We start from the raw sequence: 26,631 nt of genomic DNA on the forward strand, positions 1-26,631 counted from the left end.
CCTGAAATTCTTAGCGTTAGATGTAGACTAACGCTGAAGGAAGATTTCTCACAGTAGGCGACCAATCCTGGATTAGAGAAGAACGGACGGGATCATCCAGTTTGGCTTGAACTATCGTCTTTGGTATTCTGTTCACTATGGAAGCTTTCCCTCGGGGAAGACTTCACCTTCACTCTCTTCATTAGAGTTCAAAGGCGGTCGATCTCCAATCCTTATTCTTTTTTCTTGAAAGGAAAAGAATTTAGGATGAAGATCGTTGTTCAGAATCATTCGAATATACTAAATATATTACCCTCGCGACATGATTCTGCTAAGCAGTTGAATTGTCCGAGGTGTAGGGGTATTTCCTAGTTTATTCTACGAATTGTGACCTAGACGAGGAGTATTATAATTGAACTGCAACTCGGGGTTGCCTGCAACCTCCCAGGAGTTTCCAGTTTCAATTTTATGTACTTATGGGTTTGTCACGACAACACCAACTCAGCTTTTGTATTTACCTAAATCCGTTTCGTTTAAATATAATTGCTCGAGCATATCTTTTTATGCTCGGTGGTTCTAGCCGAACGCATTCCTTCGTGGAATGGATTACCTGGGAACTCAGGATGAGGAGTCAGCGACAGCTACTGTGTATTGAACTGCCCGAGGCAACTCAGTGCCAGCTGCCGCTCCAAGAAGCACGGTTGGTTATGTCTCTCTCCCCTGCTTCGATTGACTAACTACCGTATCTCTGCCCAACAATCGCGGACTTAGGTCTCTGATTAACGGGCATTCTCACATACATGAATGACCATCTGCTGTGACGCTCGAAGTAATCGACTTCGGTATTGCGAGAATTTACAACAGAGATATCTCTTCGACTCTTTCATCTTGCTGTTTACCACCGGTAACAGAAGTCTGTAATAGTCTCCTGCTGCATGGCACTGCGATAATCCGAATGATGTTTTGCAGACATCTGAGTTTGTCCCTCAAAATTTCTTGTATTCGGAGGTGGGCAACTATTCATTGTTGACCCCAAATTAGCAGATAGATTGAAGGACATCGCTACTCCCCGACCTCCCAAGCTCTACTTCCAAACCGTTCAGCCCATGCGAAGCAGTTCTTCAGGCAGTACTTCCGTGTTGTCTTTTACTGAAAAATGCCCCGCTTTCATTACAACTACGACTCCTCGATGGACAGCAATGAAATAGCGGTTAGCGTTTTTCAGTTATCTGTAAGCACAGGTTCAGAATCTTGAGATTCCGTCTCTCGATGCGGCTATGAAGCAATAGGTTGCATTCCTGTCCACCTTCATCTTCAACGGCACATAGTGTTGTTTCTCCTTAGCTGAGATTTTACTTTTATGAAATGTCTTGCCATCAGGGACCTCGGTCCCTAGAAGGCAATTGACTTTCGCCTTTTGGGCTCATGCCTTAAGAGAATCATCACCTCGCCAGCAGGCATTGTGGACAAACAAATACGATTTGTTTAGTCTCTCGGCATAACCCTTTTAAAGGCGAAGGTCACGTGATTTGCTCGGTTGCTTGGACAACTTGCCGCACTACAGAACGCAGTCAGTCGGCATCTGTCAGAGCGCCTGAGTCAGTTACGATCTTTGCTGTGGACTTAGTCCGGTTGTTACAGATCGATCATTACTTCAGCCTATGGATTGTCCAAGTACCCATAGCATCGACACACAATGGAGCGTTGGTGTCCTATCCACTACCGAGAACTTCGCTGCATGGGGATAGGAGATTGCGAGACGCTTCGCTGCAGTCTTGGCTGCAGACAGATAGATCAGTATGGGTACTCAACATCACCGAAGACAAGAAGAGGGATAGGTCATGCGACTATTCCCTTCTTTTCCTCCGAGAGAACTGCATGACTTTTCCTGTGAAGTCAAGCTTCCAGGGGATGGGGATCCGTGACGCTCGATTTCGTACCGAACTTCGTAGCGAAGACTTAGAACCCCTTCGGTCCCTGACGATCGGTTCGAGTCCTTCACAATCCCCTCCCTGGTGGACTTCACCGCTTTCGATGCGAAGGCAATGCTGCTTTGTCCTATGAGGGCGCGACGGAGCTGTCTGAAGAAACTCGGCACCCAAGGCTGAGTGTGGACGCCTCTTCGTTGGCACCACCATCGTGGTGCTAGCTTCATTCCCTCGCGTTCCGCAAGAACTTCTCCGTGCGCAGGTAGTGAAGGGCAGTGGTCTGGTCCAAACCAGACCACAGGCACTTCCTTCTACCCTTGGGGATATTGCCCACAGGTCCTTGGATCTTTTTCCTTGGGACCCGTGGTGTATCCTCAACACGTTGTGTAGCTTAACCAGACCCTCGCAGGCTGAACAGCATCGAGTCCTGGTGTTACTGTAAGAAGGGATGAGTGAATGAGAGTGTGACTGGCTCCTCTTTCCATCTTTTTCTCCACCTCTACCTGTGGGTAGAGGGATACGGTCGTCACCCTGCTGGATAAGGACGAGATGCAGGTGAGCTACTCGACACAGCCCCATCCTATCCCTTTCATTAGGTATGGGAGCAACTATCCACCACTTCCCCCATCAAAGGGAGGGAAGTGGAAGACAACAAGAGACTAACCCCATAACTTTATGTTGCCTCTTGCAAACAGCAACAACTTCTTGCTGGCTGGTACAAAGAGATATGCTTGCCTCTCTCTTTTGTACCTGGTCCAGAGGTCTGACAATTGATCCTGCGGTGCACACCCCGATCAATCGGACAGAGGCTTGGATCACTCCCTCGCTCTTATGACCAGGGAGGCTTCCATGGTTCGTCAAACACCAGTCTGTTCACAAAGACTCGGATTCCTCCCACCAAGAAGTGAGTCTTCCTTTTGTAAAGGACCGATGGGTTGTACAACGTGTCGGAACAAATGGCAATTTGTCGAAAATTGCATTCTTTCCTAACTATACAAACCTGAGGTCCTTTACACATAGCCCCACCTCAGGTTTGTCTGCTCTTGTAGGGGTGGGAGAAGCAGAAAGGGCTCTTTTCCCTGTTAGAAGTCTTAGTTCTATCTCAGAGGGAAGAAGCAACTTAAGGGAAATACGGACAACCTCTGGTGTTCTGTCAGAGATCCCAGTGGGCCTTTGTCTAGAAGGCTCTAGCATTCTTTTTAGAAGTCTGCCTAAGGAAGCCCACTTAACATGCGACGAGGACCAGTTCAGGCTCCTTAAGGTTAAGGCCCATGAAGTGAGGGCTATTGCCACCTCATTAGCCTTCAACAAGAATATGTCTTTGCAAATTTGCAAAAAGGCTGAAAGCGACATATGGAGATGCAACTCAGTCTTCGCGAGCCATTACTTGAGAGATGTCAGGGTCACTTATGATAAGTGCTGCGCATTAGGACCCTTAGTGGATCTGCGGAATTAAATTCGGCTGCTGGGGGCAGGGTAGCTGAAATGTATCCTTTTAGCTTAGCTATTTTTTTAATCTTATTTGATTTGTGTTTTTAAAGTTAAATGAAACAGGATGTGTGTATGCATCTCTTTCGTATCTTAGATCTAACACGTGTTAGATTGGTCAGGTGGTCTGGATTGTTTTGGCTCCTTGTAATTGTAGTGGACAGGTTCTGTCATGTAAGTGGGCGAACCCCCTTTGACAAGATCCTACTTGGATTCTACCATGTAACTGGATGACAAATCCCTTTGGTAGATCCGAAGAGTCTTTCAGCAAAAACAGGTCACGTCCTAGCTGTAGCTTCTTCAGGCAGTGCAGACTCATAGATTGTATCCATGAAGTCTTCTGCCTAACCAGTAAGAACCAAGGTTTTTTATATCCTACAACATGTGTTGTTTCCCTTTTCTATGTTTTTAGCTGTCTCTTACCCTCCACCAAGGATGCCAATCAGCTAAGTATATATCTACAGGAAAGTTCATGTGCAAAAATGATATTGTTATGATACAATAAAGTTTTGTACACCCTTCTTACCTGGCAGATATATACGATTAATGGCCCGCCCAGCCTCCCCCTCAGGAGACAGGTGGAAGAGAAAATCTGATTAGAAAACGGGATTGGTTCATACACCTGCCACCCAGCGGCGGGAAGGGTAGATCACCTGACCTACCTGTCGCGTGTGCCGCGAAATTCTAATTTCTGTCGGGAACGTCAGAGACTAAAGCTAAGTATATATCTGCATTTTGTTTAAGTATGTACAAAACTTTATTGTATCATAACAATATCATTTTTATGCTTGAACTTGATTCTTCTTCATCAGCACTGCTATCAGTATAGTAAAGGGTCAGTTGCCCAGAAATTTGTCATTAAATCTTAATGGTATATATGTACGTAGTTTCAGAGTTCAGTGAATTTTATCTTTATTTAGAGTATTTTCATATATAGAAGTTAACCTGTTTATAGTAGGCCTATGCAACATTGTATTTTAAAAAGCTAAATGAGCTCCTAGTTGTCTTTTTTCTCACTTCATTGTCAGTCTAATGCATATTGATAATGCAGACAGAATTTGTGACTGTCATGTAGCTTTTTGTAGAATGGTTTTGTGTATTTTCTTGATTTTCATTGCGACTTACTTATTCTTAGTGCACGGTTTAGTCTTTCATGATGAAGCTGTATTTTTTATTCAAAATTTATACATATTGCATTTTGCTCATTGCATTTTGCTCATTGGAGTGTTTCTTTTGACCTTGCATTGAGAGAATTATTAGGGCATTATTTTGCTGTTGGTCATCTTTGCCTTTTCCTTTTATTTCACTATAGGTCATCTTTGCCTTATCCTTATTAAGAAGTGTTTGGCCTCTCTAGTTTACCATTTCTAGAGGCGTTCATCCTTTGCATTTTACACTCTTGGAACAAATGTCATCATACCTTCCACTCCATCTTTGGTTTTCTGTTTCCATGCAGTATTAACTATAGTATTCTGCTCCTGTAATTAATGTAATGATTTTTTTTGTTACCTGTGACATTTTTCATGCTATGAAGGTGAGAAAAGTGCTGTCTTGATTTGGGAGGGCTGTGATGGACAACAATGTATAGAAAGGAGAAAAAAGATGTAACGATGGTGAAGTGTCAGTATTCAGTGTTCATTACTCATTGTGCTTTATAGAAGCTGTGGAAGAGTAGTATGTTACTTCTGATTGTTTTAGGACTAGCAGAGAGCAGTGATCCTTTTTGAGTAGAATGTAATCCTAGATACATGTTTTTATAAGAATTTAGCTGTTTATGGGATATGAAACTATTGATTTAAATGTGTATCAAGAAGAATTGTAAAAGAATAGTCTTCTCTAATTTGAGAACAATGCCATTGTCTTAGTAGCAGTCTCAACCAGTCCCTTGATAAGTAGTTGTAAATAAAAAGAAAAGAGGTTGTTTTTAGTCTCAAGCTTTATTGTGTAGGTAGAAGGGGCATGAAATAAACTAATGGGAGGGGAACTGATCTTGGGGTAATATTGTGAATGAAGCTTAACTTTCTCAATTTACAAAGAATATTTAGATACTGTGAACATTTATAAGGTCATATTTTAGAATGCAAGTTTAAGATTGAACTTCTATAGAGGTCTTAGAAGAAAGAGGAGAAGGCTTTATCAAGGGGAGAATCATGAGCATGTGAATGGGTAAGGTAAGAGAAAGTTGGAAGGTGTCATTGACAATGAAAGAAGGAAAAAGGTAGGTAAGAGTACAAAGAACACCACCAGATATAGAGAAAGGGTAAGATGCACTGTCGACTACACAATAAACATAGAATGGTCAAGAAGAAACTTGATTAAGGAACATTTTTTCCAAATTTTGGATTTACTTATATTACTGGCACTAACCTAGAGCGTATCTGTGTAAGGAGGAAAGTTTTATTATATAACCTTTGTATTTGCTCAGTGTTTATGATGGGAACTGTGTAATTAAAGAAAGAAAACTTTTCAGCAGTAGGGGAGGTAGCAGTTTTACTTGCACTTTAATATCTTAAATTTTGTCTAAAGATAGTTTCAACAACATTTTGATTTTCTCAGGACATTTGTGGAGCTCTTAAGGTTACTGCAGTGAGTTCCGGTTACTGTTTAGGAAGCTGTAACTGGCTTTTATGCTCAGAACATGAAAAGGTAGTGTGGGCTGAACCAGTTTTTTTGTATTACATTTTATAGTTAGTGGATGCATGTTGCCACTGTAATTAGTGTTAGAATTTTTTACCAAGAAAATATTGTTAAAAGTACTGACAGATTTAAGTTAATGTTGAACCAACATGCTACTTAACTATTTAAATATTTGACGAAGGTAATATAACTGTGGAATATATTTTATAACTAGAATTTAGTAAAGATTTTGCTGAGTTCTAAAGTTCTTGACATAATACAGAGCTTTTCTTCCAGTTGGCATATCTAAGTGGTTCTTCAACTTTGACAACGCATCCTAGACCTATTGATCAGTCATCTTTAAAAAATGCTGATGTCATGATTATGACAGCACTCAACCATACACCAATGTATAATCCTGACTCAATGTTAGGAGAATTTTGTGTTGCTGTTGGTTAGTATTGAAGGTGTTCTATTGGGGTTTTCAACTTCATGGGGTATTATAAAGTAATTTAACCGGATCACAGAGTCAGATTTCTATACTTATAGGATTTGTTCTTAAGCTTGGGATAAAGGTTGGAACCGGATAAAGACGAAGTTTTTAGTGAAGCAGGCTTTACAGATATACACTGGCTAGTGTGCCATGCATGGAACATGTTAGAAGGTACTAAAGATTCTTTGCATCATAACCTTATACCTTTGGCTGCACAGCTAGCTGTCTGTCTTACTTTTAATTCCAGTATCTTTACCTTTACTATTCTCTGATTATTGCCTCTTGCTGGTAACGTGGGGATATGGAGGTTACCAATTACAGTGTCTTGCATGGTACGCTGTAGATTGTACAGAAGGTTCTTTGCAGCATCCTTTTTGGCCCCAGGCATTGCTTAATGTTTATGCATAGTACTCCCTGGTCTTTTCTTTATCGCTGTCTGGCTGTATATTAGCTTTCTCTAATTTTAACCTTTTGTGAACAAATTGTTTAGGTGAACCCTGTGAGTGTCTAGCAATGTGGCTCAGCTTCCTTGTTAGGCTGATTTATAATCATGATAACAACCTCTCACTGAAGAGTAAACCCTTTGGGCAAGTTCAATGAGTTTATATAGGTAAATCAGTCATGTTAGACTAAGTTTTAGTAATGATTACAAATTAATAAGGAAAAGAGCAAGTGTTAGCCAAAGGGACACTGAAGTGTGAGATGCTCACATCTGTATATCACATCCAGCTGTTTTCAGTACTCTTCTCTAAGGCTGTTTCTGATTTGTTAAAACTGGTAATATATACTGTCAAGTTTATGGGCTATTCTGGGCATAAGACTGCACCATTATTGATGACATATGCAATGGTCCTTCTTTTAAATTTTATGATTAGGGTGACGTAAACATGAGATCTTGCTCGTTGAGACCAGTAAAAGAAAGAAAATGTTCTCAATAGGCTGTTTAGTGGCGACTAGGTGTGGATTTATATTTGATTTTTTTACTGTCAATCTGATTCTTGTCATTTCAAGTAAGTTGTAATATGGTGTTTCACAATTGTTTTGCTTTTTGCCCTTTTAAATCAGTTGTATTACCTTGCTTTGCAAATGTTTTGCATCTTTGCATTTTAAATAAGTTGTTATACCTTACTTCACACCTGCTTTGTGCCATGGCATTTTAAATTAGTTACCGTACCTTGCTTCAAAAGTGCTCTGCTGTTTACATTGACTATATTGAATTTTTACCCTTTTTAATGTGTTTACAGATAGTCTTTTGCTGAAAATAATTCCTGGGTGACTTAGAGTTATTCAAACTAGCCAGTGAACAAATATAGGCTCAATAAAAGTGTTACTTTTATTCTTCTCTCGCTTCACTATGGATTGCTCACTAGGAGTTGAGAGAGGAACCTCCCATCCCATTTGGGACATGGCCAAACACATAGTCTAAAACTTGACATAACATTGAAATGAACAAAAGTGAAGTTTTTTTAATATTTTAATATTTGTACCTGTATCTCTTAAAAAACATACCATATTAGGTTGTTTTTCATTTCAAAGTAAAGTGCATATAGTTTAAAAATTACTTTACATTATGTTTGATTAATTTCCTCTATCTTTGCAGCCCAGACTCTGCGAAATGGAGGCAGTGCTTTGGTTCCATGTTATCCAAGTGGAGTTGTATATGATCTGTTTGAATGTCTGTCTAATCACTTGGATAATTTATGTCTGTCTCATATACCTATGTATTTTGTGTCACCTAAAGCAGAGAGCTCCTTAGCGTATTCAAATATTTTTTCGAGTGGTAAGTAATGCAAGATTACTTTGCATTTATCCATCTAAATTTGTAGTATAAGAAATTTAGCTGAATTTTTTTTATTTTATTGTCAGGTTAAGAATGGAAAAGCCCTTTTGTTAAAGTTTGATGTAAAAAAGTGTATGGCAATGGCATAATTTGAATTACCTTTTTCACAAGAGAAATGAGAGAACCAAGTGAAATTGATATTGATTGACTTATTTTCAGGTTGTCGTCTAGTAAACAAGTGAAAGTTTTACAGTCATGATGATCCCTTTTCCTCATGCACATCTCACAAAAGTAGGACGCCTGAAATTTTAAAACCTTTTAAAGTTTACATGCAGAAGGTTCAGTAGTGAATATAGACAGGTAAGGTAAAGCTTAATTGCCAGTTGATGCTATATTTGCCTTAGTATAGACAATCAGAATATTTTCAGTGTTAAAAGTAGTTAGAACTGTATTTAGTTTTGTATGTGGCTAAACCAGTGCAGAAAAAATTGTAATGTTCAGGGTACAGTTGAACAATACGTGGTATGAATTGTTTTTATGATTGTAATGTGAAACCTATTCTTTTCTTTGTCAGCCATGCATAGTTTTTTGTGGTCATCCTAGCTTAAGATTTGGAGATGCTGTTCATTCATAGAAATGTGGGGAACAACCCACAGAATGCTATTCTTTTTACAGGTAAGTTTAGAAAGTATACATTTTTGTTGTTACAAAAGATATATTCTTGTTTTATATATCTTGGTTTAATTTTGGCAAAGTATTGCCACAAAGTAAAGTAAAATAAAACAAGAAATTATTTGAAGTAAAATTGGAAGACTGTCATACCAAAAGAAGTGAAAGATTGAAAGTTAAACTTTCTAGGAAAGCAAAATTATGACTTAAAATTGCTTTAAAATCATAATCCAGTTTCGGTTTGTAAATGAATTAGGAACACACTTTACAATAGGTGTACCATATACATAGGTTGCAGTTGGTTTTAGTTCTTATCCTTTATGATAGTGTGTCAGTTCTAAATGTAATTTTGCAAAGAAAAGTGCAAAGAAATATTAGAAAAAAAAAAACAGGGTGTAAATCCAAAAAAGTTATTGCATCTTTGTCCTCGCTAAATTGACATAAACATTTTATAAGAAATGTGCTTAGAATTTGTTGCAATTTTATTTCTTATCTGTTTTGATATTTGTGAGCTGTAATGATAATTTCACAAAATTAAGCTAATTTATTTATATATTGCAAAAAAAAAAAAAACAATTCATGATAACTTCGTAAAAATTTACGCTTGTCTCGTTAAAAGAGCCCCACAAGGGGTTGTAAATTGTAATTTGTTCATGAAACTTACCTGTCAGATATATATATGCTGTATTCTCCGAAGTCCGACAGAATTTCAAAACTCCCGGCACACGCAGTGGGCGGCCAGGTGGTTAGTACCCATTCCCGCCGCTGGGAGGCGGATATCAGGAATCATTCCCATTTTCTATTCAGATTTTTTCTCTGTCGCGGTAGACCTGTTTCCACTACCTCCGCCTAGGATTTTGAAACTTCATTAGCCGCTTAAGTATCCTACTTATTTTTTGAATGATTGACTTGGATTTGTGGCTAGGCATACGCTATCATAAAAATTAATTAAAATTTTTTCATTGCATATGATGTCTGAATCTAGTTAGCCTAGTTTCAGACTTTGTTGTCTGCAACGGGTAAGGGGAGGCTACCGAAACCTTCGGTAGACACTCGCTTAGTATACATGACGTTTTACATGTTTTCTTTGTTGAAAGATCAATGTAATTAGTGTAATGTTGACTGATTCCGAAAGAGACGTATGATTCGTATGTACGCAAATTAGAGCGTGATAGAATCAGGAGGTCTTCCTCCACAGTAACAGAAGTTAGGATAATGAACCTACTAACCTCCAGTAGACTTTATTTTGCCTAACCCTGTGGTATGGCTTACGGGCCTAGAGGAAGTTCTGTGAGAAGTATGCCCTTTCTATTATGGTGGATTACATCAAGTAAGCTTGAAAAAGTGCTCGCTCTCCAATCAGTGTTGTGAGTGTAGTGATGTTGATTTTGCCCCTAGTGTTGTGGAGGGCCGGGGGCGTCAGATCGGCCTTATAATGCCTCTAGGTCTAGACCTCTGTCGGACTCCCAAGGACCAAAGGAGGGATGGAGGGCATGTCCGAAAGCCAGAAGGAGGGTTACGAGGAACCCCCACCGATCTGGCGTCCCTTCGGCAAGACCTGAAGATGCTTCTCAGGCTGCCAAAGATCGTGCACGTGCACGAATCCTGAAGGATTGCTTCTCGTCCTCTGAGGCGTCCTCCCCGTACAGGGGTTGGAGCTCTCGGAAGGACTCGCGCCCTTTAAATAGAAGCTTATTGAGGAGGACGCTTCACGTCCTCTCTCTATTGTCGTGCGATTGTAATCGCCCGCCTTAACAATTTGACGACTTTCCAACACATGGGAGAAAGAAGAAGGAAATAAGAAGAACGCTGTTAAGCGCCCAGATCGCCTTATCATTCTTACTGTGAAAAGGAAGAAGGCGTACCCCTAAGGCGTCCTTTTGAGTGCGTTTCTGGAAGTGTCGATGAGCGTGACAGAGACGCAAGATGTCGCACAAGCGGCCGCCGTCTTTGTCAGGAGTTGCGAACGTCCATAATACTCGTTCGGACGACGATCACCGTACATCGGCTTATGACTAGCACGCTTCATGAGCGGCGCTCCCCTTGAAGGCAGGACGCTTTTGAGGACGCTTTCGGGACGACCTCCGTATTTGATAAGCAACAGTCATGTCGAAGTTTTTACCAAGACGTACGGGAGAAACCTTGGTTTCTTAATAAGAATCTTATCGACGTTGGGTATGATGGCGGATAGGAAATATCTACTTCCTTCCGTAAACCCTAGAGATGAACAGGAATCCTGTCTCTTCCTTCCGCTATTTATGAGGAAATTACGAAGATTTAAAGAGTTCCTGGATTAACTTCCTTCCTTAAGGAATATATTCTCTTTTCTATCGTTCTAGTTACGAAAGAACGAAGATATAAAAGTTTTTTTTCCTTTCTCTATCTGCCTCGGCAGGGAAAGAAGGTAGTAGAGTATCTGCTGTATGATAATACGATACGGTCAAATCATAAGCACATACCGTAGTTACTTCTTTGCTGTGCAACTCTATTACAGTATCCTTACAGGACTTTCTAGGAAGGACTACGCTTAAAGGGATTGTTATGAAACATCACCATAACTTTAGCTTCTAGATTTATCGAAGTCTTGTTCGCTTAAATATACATTAATAAGAAACTTCCTGAAGTTCGATAATAATTTTATAAGATTCCTTTATGAATGAGTAGCTGTCAACTCTGGAAGAGAAGGCCAGACAGCTAACGGAGGGGGCTGCTATCGCTTAGACCAACGCAGTAACCATCTATTGCCTCAGTCATGAGAGGTCGGTCCTGCGGGATGGAATGACTAACCGTATCTCTCCCCTACAATCGCGGTCTTAGCGCCTCGGATTGAGGGGATAGTTAAGCAAACATAAATATTGTCTGCCTTTTGCTAAGAAACGTTCAATAAGAAAGATATTCCAGCCTTTCAATGCTGATTACCGTAGGTAACATTATTAAAGGAATCTAACGCAGCAGAACACTATATATTATATAATGTTCTCATGCTTACGAAAGCGATGGCTTATTAGAGTACATGCTTAGTGAGAAGATGAATGTAGTAGAGAATTCACTTTTAAGTCTACGGTATGGTCAAGTCTTATGGCCTTTCATGCATCAGGGCGCTCGACAAGATCCTCTCTGAGATGCCCTTGGTGTTCTAGGCACCAATAACGCTCGGTAAGACTCTCGCGAGGACGTCTCCTTGAAGATGCTCAACGTCCTACGCATTGAGACGTGAGGAAGCTTTTGCCGATGCTCGACGTCCTACACGAAGAGACGCTCATCAGGACGCTCTGGAAGACGCTCGACGTCATAAACATTGATAAGCTTTTTGGAAGACGCTCGATGTCTTACACATCTGGACGCTCGCCAGGACGCTAGCGAGGACGCTCGCCAGGACGCTAGCGAGGACGCTTTTGAAGACGCTCGGCATCCTACACGTCATGACGCTCGGTAGAGCTACTTGCCAGGACGTTCTTCAGAACGATAGGGCGTCCTACGCATCAAGACGTTCGGCAGGATTCCTGCAAGAACGCTCTTCAAGAGGGCGTCGTCGAAGTAGAGGAAGGAGTTTTGGTCTCGTCAAGATGTTCTACTTCGCTTTCTACGAAGGGAGCGTTCAATAGAATCCATCCACTTGATGAAATTCCAGGAAAAAGGAAAACTGTAAGCAGATTTCGGTGTCATAAAACGCCTCGTCTGCTTTCGGGATTGCGCTGCCGAAGGGGAACATTAAGGTCCTTCCTGTCGTAAGCCCAGTCTCTAATCAGGAATCCTGCCCCTTCCTCGATTTCTGCGGGAATCGGGAAGGCTATATGCTCGAATTCCTGGATTACTTTCCGTCATGCAATTGGGTTAGTTCTCATTGACAAAGTTCTTAATAACATTTTATCGCATAAGCGGATAAAAGTAACAAAATTTCGAAAGAGCTCTCATTCATTAGTCAGAGGCTCATCCAGGAAAAAGACTTGTAGACTACGTCCATGAAGTCTTATGTCCAATATCATAAGAAGCTTGAACTGTCCTTTTCGATCCTCGGTTCTCACTTGATCTCCATTCGAATAATGTTAATTCGTTCTCTTGGCAAAGAGAACGAAGACAGTCAATTTCCATTCTCTCTCTCTTCCTCGTCGAGGAAAGAATGTAGTAGAGAATTTTATGTTCAAGTGACTACAATACTTACGTATTTTATCTTTGCGTCATATTACTAATGTAGGGTTCAAGTCATATATGCATATCATGGTTACCTCTACAGATGGCAACCGAAAAGACGGTTATTGTAAATGTATTTAATCGGTCCTTCCTGCAAACTTCCAGGAGTTTCCGCTGTAAGGACAACGCTAAAGGTATTGTTACAACAACACTAACTCAGCGTCGGCATCTAGCGAATTATGTTTCGCTTAAATATGCCTGCTTGAGAATTTCCTTATCGATAATAGTAACAAACCTATTCCTTCGTAGAAGAGAGTAGCTGGTAACTCAGGCAGAATAGTGCGAGACGAGAGGTTGCTGTCATTGTGGATGACGCAGTATATTTAATCGGTACTCCAGGCAACTTTCCAGGAGTTTCCGATTTAACATTTGGTTAATTAAGCGTAATGTTACGACAACACAAAATCAGCTTCTGTATTTAGCGAATTTGTTTCGCTTAAATATGCCAACTTGAGAGTTTCTGTTCAAATAATGTAAAATCTATTCCTTAGATGAATAGAATAGCTGGCAACTCGGCATAAGACTGCGAGAAGGTGAACATAAGCTGCTGCCTGCTGCCTGTGACTGTCACAGTGTCACCAACTCAGTATCAGGTAGCTCGCTGTTAAGCTCTGTCGGTTACGTCTCTCTCTCCCGCGGGATTGATTGACGAACCATATCTCTACCCTACAATCATGACTTTCGCCTCGGTTGAGGGGGGGGATTTCTAGTAATCATGAATAAACACGACTTCCTATTGCTAAGAAATTTTCAACAGAGATATCTCTTAGACCTGTTCAGCGCTGCTTACCGCACTGTAACAGAATTCTGTACGAGTTTACCGCGGCATAGCACTATAATAATGCTCTCCTGCTTATGCAAAGCGCAGCCTTATTAGGAAGGAAGCATGCTTAGTGAGGGAATGGATGAGTCTGCTGGGGACCATTTCCTCGCTGGAGAAGCTTGTTTCCCTGAATAGTCTGCAATTCAGACCTCTACAGTTTTTCCTGCAGGAGGACTGAAATAACATCAAAGATCTAGAAATAATTCTAAACATCTCTCAATGGGTTGACGATCACCTCAGGTGATACCGAGAGGGTGCCAGGCATCCGGACAGAGGTACAGAGGTCCTGGCACATAATCTAAGAGAATTGGAAGCAATTTGGTTGGCTCTCCAGTTCCTCGAAGAGTGAGTTTTTGGTCGATTGGTCCAAATCGTCTCAGATAATTTCGCAGCTCTCTCATATCCCAAGAAGAGAGAGATGGTTATCGACATCGGCACGGAACGTAACGATCCTCAAGAGGTTCGTTACACTATTGCACGTCCGTGCGGATCTTCTCGATCGGCGGCAGCAACTACTGACGTCTGAGTAATCCTCGCTTAGGAAGTATGTCGAGAGTTGTGGAGACGTTGGAGACGTCCTTTCGTAGATTTCTTCGCAATATGAAGACGAAGAAGCTTCCTCTACGTTGCTCCCTTATTCTCGATCCGAGAGCGGTAGCAATAGACGCAATCATATAGTATGGAATGGGGATAGTTGGTTAGTCTCTTTTCCCCTATTCAAAAGCTTAGGAAATCTGATAAGATAATCGCTGGCGTCAGAGGGAGCGAGAAAGACGCTGATCGCCCCATGTTGGCCTTCGAGAGGCTGGATTCACAGAGGTCACGTCCTTCAGAGGGCATTTTCCAAGGACCCTTCCCGAGAGAATCGGTCTACTCTAACAACCTCACTTCGAGAGGTACCTAAAACCTCTCCGCTCTGAGTCTGGATGCTTCAGACTGTCGAGAAGCGAGAGGATTTTCAAGATTAATTACAAGTCTCATTGCCAAAGCAAAGCAGTGCTGCATATTTTGCAGTGTACCAATCGGAGTGGGCCGATTCTGGAGATAGTGCAGGAAGAATGACTGCTCCTACACCTCCACCTCTGTGAATTACTTTACCGTCTTCCCTTTCCGTCTGAATTATGGGATAAGCTAACAGTCCCAACGATTGTAGAATACGGAAATATGTGTTGACGGCCTCTAGGCTCAGAGATTCGGATCTGTCAAACAACAAAGCCCTTCACGATCTTTGAGGTCTGCGGAAATATCTTGATGGAACTTAGACGTAGTCTGAAGTTCTTGATGTCAAGCATTTCGAACCTCTCCTTTCTGTAAACTTAATACACGTGACCAGAAAGGCTAATTTTCTAACCACTCTAGCTACGGCAATGAGGGTTAGTGAGGTTTTTAGCCATCATCAGAGGTTTTGGCTTTAGAGGACATAATTCGGTGTCCTCTAAGCCTTCCGTTCTTGCTAAGAACGAAAACCCGTCTAACCCTTGGCCCAGAGGCCTGGAGATCAAGGGATGGCACAAATTATTGGGCAAGAGCCACAGAGAGTCCTGTGCCCTGTTCGGGGCTCTCAAGTTTTATCTTGATAAAACTAAAGAAAGTCAAGGTCATTCGGACAATCTGCGGTCCGTAAAAGACCAGACTTGCCCAGTCGAAGAACGCCCTGGCGTTATTTTTAAGGAGTCTTTCTAAGAGGCTCATTCGTCATGTTTGAACAAAGATTTGAAACCTTTTAAAGTAAATGCTACGAGGTGAGCGGCCTCGGAAGCATTTCAACAGAGCATGACACTCAGTAATATCCTGAGTGCCACGTTTGAGCGAAGCAACTCTGTGTTCGCTTCACACTCCCGACGGGTATGTGAAGACGGCATATGAGATCTGCGAGTCGCTAAGACCATACATATCCGTAGAAATATTATTGGAGGCAGGAAGCAGCACGAATCCTATCCTATAGAAAAGGGATAGGTGTGCTTTTAACTTTGAAGGGTTGGTCGCTTGAGGCGCTTTCCCTTTCGTTAGCCTAGAAGTTATGGGACTAACTTCGATAGGTTAGGTCAGGTGGTGGTTTTAGCTTCGTTGCCCTCACAGTATGGTCAATATGGTCTAGTCACATTGTGGTCACGCTCCCGTTGACAGATCATCTAGAGCGCACCAACTACACAGGTCACTACCTTGTTGGCAACTCTAGTAAAGCAAAAGCAGACTTCGGTGACAGTAATCAAGAAGTCAGCTATTGCTAACAGGTAAGGAATCAAGATGTCAATCATCTGCACTTGAGGTGTTTCCTAATCCTTCTATTCTGTCCCTTCCCACCTCCAATGGTGGGATTCAGCTATATATATATATCTGACAGGTAAGTTTCATGAACAAAATGTTATTGTTATGATACAATAAAGTTTGTTCATACTTACCTGGCAGATATATATAATTAAAGTACCCACCCACCTCCCCTCAGGGGACAGTGGTATGAAAAAATCTGAAATAGAAAATGGGAATGATTCCTGATATCCCCGCCTCCCAGGCGGCGGGAATGGGTACTAACCACCTGGCCGCCCACTGCGTGTGCCGGGAGTTTTGAAATTCTGTCGGACTTCGGAGAATACAGCTATATATATATCTGCCAGGTAAGTATGAACAAACTTTATTGTATCATAACAATAACATTTTTCAACTTCTTGTGGAAGGTATGGAAAATTTAAAAAAAATTTATTTCTTACACAGTGTGCATTTGCATATTTTTCACTTTTCATTGAGGTTTTTTCTTAAATTGACCAACCTCAAAGTTTTGTCAGCCTGGGATGCTGCGTATTGATTTATTACCTCCTCCACTTCCATTAACCCCCACAGTCCGGGCTAATATACGCTAATGCATACACCCTTGACCAGGCTAAATTTAATGATGGCCAATTTAAAAGAAAAAACTAAAAAAAAAACTCATCAATGGAATGAGGAAGATATGCATATTCACGTGGTATAAGAAAAAAAATAAAAAAATGTCTGTACCTTCCACGGGAAGTTGTAAATGAATATTTCCCACCCCTTGTGGGCCACTTTCCCTCTGACAGTCGTAAAAAATACACTACTTTTACAAAGTTATAATTTTTTTTTACTTTATTTTGTTAAATTGAAATTACAGCCCAAACAATATCATAAAAGGTAAGTAATAAAACTGGGAACAAATTCCTACCATATTTATTGTAAAATATTTACTATGCATCCTTGGATGGGAATTTGTGACAACGTTCCCCTTTACCACCTCGAGCAAGACTGAGGGCTTCTCAGCTCACTCACACTCCTATAGGGTGCCAATAGTAATATATGGAACTAGGAACCTTTTTCCCACAAAATTCGTTCAAACTGCATGTTGCCAACTTAATTATATATGTACGATACCCGTCCACAGCCCTGAAGCTGTATGTGATCATATTAATATGATCACATATATCTGTGGGGGTTAAGGGTTAATAAAAAGGGCTGGGAAAGCATTTTCAGACAAAATCAAGCGTGAAGATAAATTTTCTTTTGTAAGATACATACTGGCAGTACATACTAAACACAAACTTTTTTTTCTTTTCAAATATAAGCTATTTTAATATGAGTGGTATGACAATGAGAGCAGTAGAAATGTACTCAATTTTTGTCCATTATTGTTGTTACTTTTACTTTCGCTTTCACTTTCTTTCCTTGACTTTCACTTTCTCCCCTGGTTGTATGAAGATTATAGTCTACTATGAAGATCATGGGCAGTGAATGTGAGCTCATTAAAGGTCTTAAGCCACTACCAGGTCCCAAGCCCAGGTCTTCAGATGTTCATAGTATTTTGTCAGTTTCACTCTTTATCTTATATGTCCATAAGCTTGATTGTATACATTTGTATTTCTCTTTTCTTCTGACTTTCTTTCTAATATCTTTTATTGTTTACTTCATATACATTATATTGTGCCCATTTTCATTAGAGCTATCAGATAGTACTCTTTGTGTATCAGTTTTCCTCCCAGAATCTAATGTTTTTGTAATACATATTATATAATTTGTTCATGAAACTTACCTGACAGATATATATATAGCTGTATTCTCTGAAGTCCGACAGAATTTCAAAATTCGCGGCACACGCAGTGGGCGGCGTGGTAGTACCCATTCCCGCCGCTGGGAGGCGGATATCAGGAACCATTCCATTTTCTATTCATATTTTTTTCTGTCGCCGGTCGGTAAACAACTGTTTACAGACCTCCGCCTAGGATTTTGAAACTTCATTAGCCGCTTAAGTATCCTAATTATTCTTTCGATTATTGACTTGGATTTGTGGCTAGGCATACGCTATCATAAGTTAAATTTTTCATTGCATATGATGTCTGAAGCTAGTTAGCCTAGTTTCAGACTTTGTTGTCTGCATGGGGTAAGGTGAGGCTACCGGAACTTTCGGTAGACACTCGCTTAGTATATATGACGTTTACATGTTTTCTTTGCATAAAGTTCAATGTAATTAGTGTAATGTGTGACTGATTACGGAAGAAGTAGGATTCATGTACGCATTTTAGAGCGTGTTAGAATCAGGAGTTTTCCTCCACAGTAAACAGAAGTTAGAAATAATGAACCTTCTAACCTCCTGTAGAATTTATTTTGCCTAACCCTGTGGTATGGCTTACGGGCCTAGAAGAAGTGTCTGCTAGAGGATTACATCAAGTAATCTTAGACTAAAGTGCTCGCTCTCCAATCAGTGTTGTGAAGTGTGTGCCCCTTGTGTTGTGGAGGGGGCGTCAGATCGGCCCCATAATGCCTCTAGGCCTGGACCTCTGTCGGACTCCCAGGACTCAGGGAGAAGGCATGTCGAAAGCCGCAAGAGGGTTACGGGGGCTCCCCACCGATCTGGCGTCCCTTCGGCAGGACCTGTTGACGCTTCCCAGGGCTCTCAAATTTTATTTACATAAACGAAGGAAGTAAGAGGTCCTTCGGGTAATTTCTGGGCTCAGCTCGTGTCGCTGCGCGAAATATCCTTTAATCTATTATTTCTAGGGTAAATGTACTAACACATACCAGAGAATAAATAAATAAAGAAAAAGGTCAGTATAACTGACTCGCTCACCCTCCAAGAGGGTGTCGGTATGAACACTATGGCGAGTGAGACCACTACCACGAGCCAAATGCCAATAGAATTCTCCCACTACAAAATCCCTCCAAGAGGGGAGCCGACCCACAGAGTGGGCAGCAAGTACTACTACTACTCCATCCCATGCTGCCGACTGCTGCGCCTCTGGTGGCCATCCTTTTCAGTTAGCGCACACGATTCACACGTGCCATTTTTTCTCTCTGTGTTTTTTGTGCCCTTTCGTTGGATTTATTTACCATGGAGCGTGCAGCCATCGCAGCAGCTAAGTTAAGTACTCAGTATTTATGGTTAGTTGGTTTTTTCCGGCCCTGAGCCCGTATTTGCCGTTTTTTAGGTATAAATACGAACTCTAGGTCGGAAGCATGGCAGCATGGTTCTGCCTCGTGGTGGGTTCGTTCTTGGTCACCCATACCCAGAACATCCCCTTATTTATGTATGCTCTATTTTAATTATCCGCTTTATTTAGGGTACGGTCTACACGGTTTTGTCATGCATGCATGTCTTTTACCTTATGTAGGCTCCTTCTTTCCAGACCCTAGCCACGGCTCTTAGTATCGGCCCCGGCTAGCTTTGAGTGGTAGACTTGCCTTCGGGTTAGTCGTACACTCCTGGATTTTTTCTCCTACTATATTGTTTTCTCTCTTTCATTATTATTATTTATTTGAATTATTTATATGATATTTGTTTAGGTTAGTTAGGCGTCTGGCTTGCTTAGCCTAGGTCATGGCTGCCATCATGGCCCATTGGGCCTATATGCTACCGCTCATCAGTTCGGTTGCTTCCCTATAGCATCTCTCTGATCAGTTGGTTTTGGTCCAGTGGGCCTATATGCTACCGCTCATCAGTTCGGTTGCTTCCCGATAGCATCTCTCTGATCAGTTGGTTTGTTCTAGCTTAGTTGTCTTTGTTTTGTTCTTACCGCCCCGTGGTCACTACGTGATCACGAGCAGCCAAGACGCCTGTCCAGTCACCTTCCCCCCCTCCCGCTCTTCTATAGAGTCGGGGGGGGTGGGTCGGTCTACCCATGCTCGCTCCGCATACCCGAGCCTGCCTCCCTCTCTCCCCCCAGGCGGAGGGAGTAGAGGGACGGGACAGACCCAGACTGGACTCGACCTCTCCGGCTTCTCGGTCCGGCCGGATGGTAACGTGGGGGGGGGACTGGCCTTTCCCCCCTCCGTTGCTACCCCGTCGCTCCGTTGCTAGCCTGAGCCTGTATGTCCTCTCGCTCTTTCCCACCTTACTAGGGCTCCTTTACCACCGGAGTCCTGGCATCCAGCGGAAAGGTGCTAGTCCACCCCAGCAGAGTGGACCGGAAATTATGCAGTTGGTCCCTCCTAACCTCTCCGTCTCGCTGAGTTACACTCCGCCACGCACTGGACTTAGTCCGGTACGTTCGAGTTTTAGGTTTAAGTTTTATTAGGTTAAACTATTAAGTTTATCTTAAGTACCTTAAACCATCCCCCCTCCCTTACCTGTCTCACCGGATCTTTCCGGGGTTATAGCCTATTCAGGCGATTAAGGGAGGGGTTATGCCCAAATTTTTTCCGAGCTCCGGCATGCAACGGAGTTCTTCTGTCCTTTAGCCTGTAAGTGATAGTCTTTAAGATACTCATGTGTCTTTCCACTTACAGACCACCAACTGTGAGCATCCGGGATGCGCCGCCACACTTCAAGACCCTTGTGGACACGAAGTTTGCCGGTCCCATGCTCCATGCGCGACTCCGCACGGGGACATCCAGGTCTGGTACCACGAGACGTGTACCATCTGTTACGATCTGGTGAGCCAGCTCTTAGACGGGGTAAGTATTCCAACTCCGGTACTGGTTCTCTTTTGTTTTAGTGCTTAAGTTTTACATCAATTACTAACTTAAGGTAAAATTCAAGGGATCTTATAGCCCCTATAATTTTAAGTTAAGCTTTAAGTTAATTTTAGTTTTAAGTTATTCTTAAATCTAATCAATACCCTCTCTTCCAGGCTCCGGCTGTGAGGGATACCGCATTGGCAACCCTGCGGGCCTGGGTCGGCGGTTTCGGGAAGAACGCCGCCAAGGGTATGCCCTACATCCTTGAGAAGAGGTTGGCGGTACTAATCTTCCCCGGAGGCAAGGCGACAGGCTACGTCGACCCAGCAGAGGCGGCCCCGACTATCGCCTTCATCCAGCAACAGCTGGCTGCCTCGTTGTCGGACCAAGGCCAGGACATCTCCTCGGAAGTCGCGACTCTTGACATTAATGTGGAACCTATGGTAGGTGTAGACGACCTGTTGGTCGAGGTAAGTTCGTTGGACACCCAAGGGACACCCTTGGGTGCAACTGGTTCTTCTACTCCTGCAACCTCTCCATCCTTCCAAGGCTTTACGGGTAATGAACTTTATACTTCTCCTGACGCTTCAGTTAGACCTAAGGTCAAAGGTCAAGCGGTGAAAACCTTGACGAAGACGTCGTCGTCGTCTAAGAAGACGGCTTCGGCTTCATCCTCCTCTCGTAAGTCTCCGACTAGGAACCTCGGAGCAGAGAGAACTAAAGCTTCTGGGTCCGGCTCTAAGTCCTCGAGGAGTAGATCCTCCAGGGAGAGATCTCGTACTCCAGCGGAGTCGTCAGTCTCACTACCCTTGGTTCCAGTTCAGAGCCACCCTTCCACCTCCGCTGCAGCTCCGGCTTTGGACTCCAACGCTGGTCTGCTACAACAGGTGGGAGATCTGGTTGGGTCTCTGAAAAATAGCATGGAACAAATGATCTCTCATTGTCTGATAGAATTACTTCTCAGGACAACATCATAGCCGGACTGAGCCAAGCTCCTCTGACTTCTCCTCCACCTTTCAGCACAGGTGGAGCCCAACTTCCCCCGTATGACTCTCTACCTCCGTTCTCAATGAACAACCCGTGGAGAGTAGCGTCATACGCCCCCTTCCAAGACGGACTAATCTCTATCCCGGAATGTGGAACTCGGAGGATTGAGGACTTCGAGTTCTACCCGGAGGACCTTCAGCCCCCGTTTATAGGCTACGCCAGACAGCCGCAGCCATGACTCGGGATGATAAAGTTCCAAAGGAGACAGTCCTCTATTCACGTGACCAGGCTCAAAGAGAATGGCTCAGGTGCCTAGAGGACATGGATTGTTCCAATACGAAAATCCAACCCTTTAAAAGTCCGTTTACGATCTTTACGATGGAAGAGAGTACTCCGCTCCCTTTCCTGACAAAGATCGCGACGACTACTATTCCAGCAGCCCAGAAGGGGGACTCCATGCCTCAACTGAAAGAAGCAGATCCTACATCTCCGTTGCTTCCTTCAGCCGGTGAATTATGGGAAGATTTGCCTAACACCTTCTCAGCTGGCAAACTCAAACCAGACTGTGCTATGGAGCAGTTTGGTGAGAAGCTACCTAGGCTTCCAGATAGCCTTATTCAAGCGGAATTTGATGCCAAATCGCGATTAGCCAGGTCTATTAATTCCATGGCTATGACCGAGGTGGCTACCATTGCCTACGGGTCGGAACCGCTCTTCAAGCTTCTTACCAAATCTCTGACTCAAACGGTGCAGTCTGACATGTTTGAGTTCGCCACTGCTAGGACAAATTGTAGGAAGCATGTCCTACAAGAGGCAACAATTCGGCACGAGCCGAATAAGTTGCTCATGTCAAGCATCTGGGGAGCAGACCTCTTCCCAGAAGCAATGGTTAAGGAGGTCCAGTCAGAGGCTACAAGATTGAACCAGAGCCTTAAAGACCGTTGGGGTCTTACGGCCAAGAGACGACAAGACCAAGCCGGTAAGGGTAAGGCTCAAAGGAAACCTAGACGTTTCCAGCCCTACCAGAAGAAGCAGCCACGCTTCTCTCAGCAAGTTCCAGCGGTTCCTTTAGTGCAAACAGCCCAACCTTCCACCTCAAAGGCTCAGTCACAGCCGATTTATGTGATCTCTCCTCAGCCTCAGCCCTCCACCTCTTATGCCCTCTCTCCGGCCTACAACCAGGTCTTCGAGGGTCAAGCCTCACAGAAATATGACCGCTCGGGTAAGGGAGGCAGAGGTAAGCGTTCCTTTCGTGGGAGAGGATCGGGAGGTCCCTTTAATAGGGGAAAACACTTCAGAGGAGGCCGAGGAGGGTACCAGAACCAATGAGGAAATTCAGGTAGGAGGGAGGCTGTTTCACTTTCGCCACCGGTGGAACTTCAGCAAGTGGGCTCAGAGCATTATCTCAAAAGGCCTGGGTTGGAGCTGGTTAGCGAACCCACCTCCATCCAGACCTTTCCGTCAACTTCCTTCCAAGGAATTGACAGAGTACGCGGAGGATCTCCTTCAGAAAGGAGCTATAGCGAGAGTCAAAAGATTAAAATTTCAAGGTCGCTTGTTCAGCGTGCCAAAGAAAGGCTCACAAAAAAGAAGGGTAATCTTAGACTTGTCCCGCTTAAACTTAGCCATTCGCTGCGACAAGTTCAAGATGCTCACGATCTCGCAGGTGCGGACCTTACTTCCCCGTGGGGCCGTCACCACCTCTATCGATCTTACAGACGCTTACTATCATATCCCTATTGCAAGACACTTCCGTCCGTATCTGGGCTTCAAGATAGGGGACCAGACATTCTCCTTCAAGGTAGTTCCTTTCGGGCTCAACGTAGCACCCAGGGTGTTCACGAAGCTGGCGGAAGTGGTAGTGCAACAACTCAGGTCACAAGGGATTATGGTAGTAGCGTATCTCGACGATTGGTTGATCTGGGCTTCAACAGTCGAGGAATGCAACAGAGCAACACTGAAAGTGATTCAGTTCCTGGAATATCTAGGCTTCAAGATAAACAGGACCAAGTCAAGACTCACTCCAGAGTCAAACTTTCAGTGGCTGGGCATTCAATGGAATCTATCCTCCCATACTCTGTCGATTCCATCAACCAAAACGAAGGAAATAGCGAAGTCAGTCAAGCAATTTCTAAGTCACAAACTGGCGTCAAGAAGGACTCAGGAAAGGATCCTGGGTTCGCTCCAGTTTGCATCAGTGACGAACTTCCTAATGAAAGCCAAACTGAAAGACCTAACCAGAATCTGGCGCTCACGAGCAAATGTCAGGTCCAGGGACAAATTATCCTCAGTCCCTCTGATTCTAAAGAATCGACTCCGGCCGTGGGCGAAAGTCAAGAACTTGTCGGTGTCAGTACCCCTTCAGTTCCCTCCACCAGGGATCACCATCCACACAGACGCGTCTTTAAGCGGTTGGGGAGGGTATTCCCAGTTCAAAAACAAAGGTTTTCAAGAACGTGGTCACCTCAGTTCCGTCAGTTCCATATAAACGTACTGGAAGCAATGGCAGTGTTCTTGACTCTAAAAAGGTTACGTCCGCCAAGGTACTCCCACATAAAGCTAGTCCTGGACAGCGCAGTGGTAGTACATTGTATAAACAGAGGAGGCTCCAAGTCACGTCATCTAAATCATGTCATGGTAGCCATCTTCTCCCTGGCAGACAAGTTCAGTTGGCATCTCTCCTCCACTCATATAGCTGGAGTGAGAAACGTCATAGCAGATGCTCTATCCCGATCAGTGCCCCTAGAGTCGGAATGGTCACTGGACAACAGTTCGTTCCAATGGATCCTTCAGAGAGTTCCAGGTCTACAGGTGGATCTCTCGCATCTCAAGCGAACCACAAACTCCCGTGTTATGTGGCCCCAACCTGGACCCTCTGGCCTATGCCACGGACGCCCTGGCTCTAGACTGGAACAACTGGGAGAAGATTTATGTCTTTCCTCCAGTGAATCTTCTCATGAAAGTGTTAAACAAACTCAGGACATTCAAGGGTCAAGTGGCTCTAGTAGCCCCAGACTGGCCGAAGAGCAATTGGTATCCCCTAATTCTGGAACTGGGTCTTCGTCCTCTTCGGATCCCCAATCCCAGGCTCTCCCAGTCAGTACAACGAAGACTGTGTTCGCTTCCTCAGGGATTCTCAAAACCCTAACTTTATGGATTTCATGAAGTTTGCAGCGAAAAGGGATGCGAATATTGACCCTCAGAATATTCTCTTCTTGGAATCCGATAAAAGGGATTCAACTTTGAGACAGTATGATGCTGCTGTCAAAAAGTTAGCAATCTTCCTGAGAGAATCAGATATTAGAATCATGACAATTAATTCAGCTATATCCTTTTTCAGATCCCTATTTGAAAAAGGTTTAGCAGCTAGCACGATTACGACAAACAAGTCAGCCTTGAAAAAGATATTTCAATTTGGATTCAACATAGACTTGACGGATTCCTACTTCTCGTCTATTCCCAAGGCATGTGCTAGACTTAGACCTTCTGTAAGGCCTACGTCAGTATCATGGTTCTTAAACGATGTTCTAAAACTGGCTTCAGAAACCGATAATGACACATGCTCGTTTATAATGCTCTTAAGAAAAACTCTATTTTTATTAAGCTTGGCTTCAGGAGCAAGAATTTCAGAACTGTCGGCTTTATCCAGAGATCCGATCATATTCAATTCCTCCCCACGGGGGAAGTACTACTTTCTCCGGAACGTAGCTTTATAGCAAAGAATGAAGATCCTTTGATGAGGTGGGAACCTTGGAAGGTACTACCCCTTCCACAAGATGTATCTCTTTGCCCAGTTTCAGCCTTACGAGCCTTTCTGTCCAGGACCTCCTCATCCTCATCGGGTCCCCTCTTTAAGAGGGAAAAAGGTGGAACTTTATCTATTAAAGGCATCAGGCAACAAATCCTGTACTTCATTAAACAAGCCAATCCTGACTCTTTCCCGAAAGCACATGATGTCAGGGCAGTAGCCACCTCAATTAACTATTTCCAACATATGAACTTCGATGAGTTGAAAAAGTATACTGGATGGAAATCGCCGACAGTGTTCAAACGTCATTACCTTAAGTCCTTGGAAGCTCTGAAATTTTCAGCAGTAGCAGCGGGTAACATAGTTTCCCCTGACTCTAACTAATCTTTAGTAGAAGATCCAGTCCTCCTTTCTACCTGCCTCACCCAACAGTTCGTCTATTCCTGCCTTGTTCATTTACAGTCACCTTGTGTCTTAGCTGCTTTTATGATGATGTGGTGGGTGTCCCTTATTTTTTTGCTAGGGACACTCACAGGTGATTACGGATATTGATCTCATGGATGTTATCCCCTTATTTTTATGCTAGGGGATACATCTTAATTGTAATGGTTACGGGTTTTGTATATTAAGTCATATACATTCCTTTATATATTATTATTGTTGAGTTGTTTGTTCATCTTATTATATTAATTGCTCTGGAATTTTGATACATAGCTTTACACAGATACCTTTTTGATACATATAAGCCATTTTACCTCTGTATATATGTAAATTACCTTAAGTTAAGAAATATTATTAGAATTAAGTGTAATTTAAGCATATTTCTATTTTTGTATCACTGTGTATATGTATCCTTTTAGCAATTATATTCTTTCATTTTATTTTATCTTTTTATTTTGAGACCTATTTTATTTTATTTTATTAATTTTGTTTACAATCTTGTGCTATTTCTCTGGTACGATTTCGCGCAGCGACACGAGCTGAGCCCAGAAAAGGGATTTTGACGTAAGGAAAAATCTATTTCTGGGC

The 26,631-nt window shown here is 42.9% G+C and overlaps 1 protein-coding gene across 1 annotated transcript in view; it reads left to right on the plus strand.

Moving 5' to 3' along the window:
- The first annotated feature begins 5,557 nt into the window (after nt 1-5,557).
- LOC135222382 (integrator complex subunit 9-like) overlaps nt 5,558-26,631 on the plus strand; it is a 48,559-nt gene continuing 27,485 nt past the window's right edge. Inside the window, exons 1-4 of the mRNA XM_064260470.1 lie at nt 5,558-5,566; nt 5,952-6,041; nt 6,309-6,465; nt 8,105-8,284. Coding sequence (XP_064116540.1) covers nt 5,558-5,566; nt 5,952-6,041; nt 6,309-6,465; nt 8,105-8,284 — 436 coding nt within the window. The remainder of the gene's footprint in view (nt 5,567-5,951; nt 6,042-6,308; nt 6,466-8,104; nt 8,285-26,631) is intronic.

Source organism: Macrobrachium nipponense, chromosome 3, assembly GCF_015104395.2.
Source record: "Macrobrachium nipponense isolate FS-2020 chromosome 3, ASM1510439v2, whole genome shotgun sequence".
Taxonomy (NCBI): Eukaryota; Metazoa; Arthropoda; class Malacostraca; order Decapoda; family Palaemonidae; genus Macrobrachium; species Macrobrachium nipponense.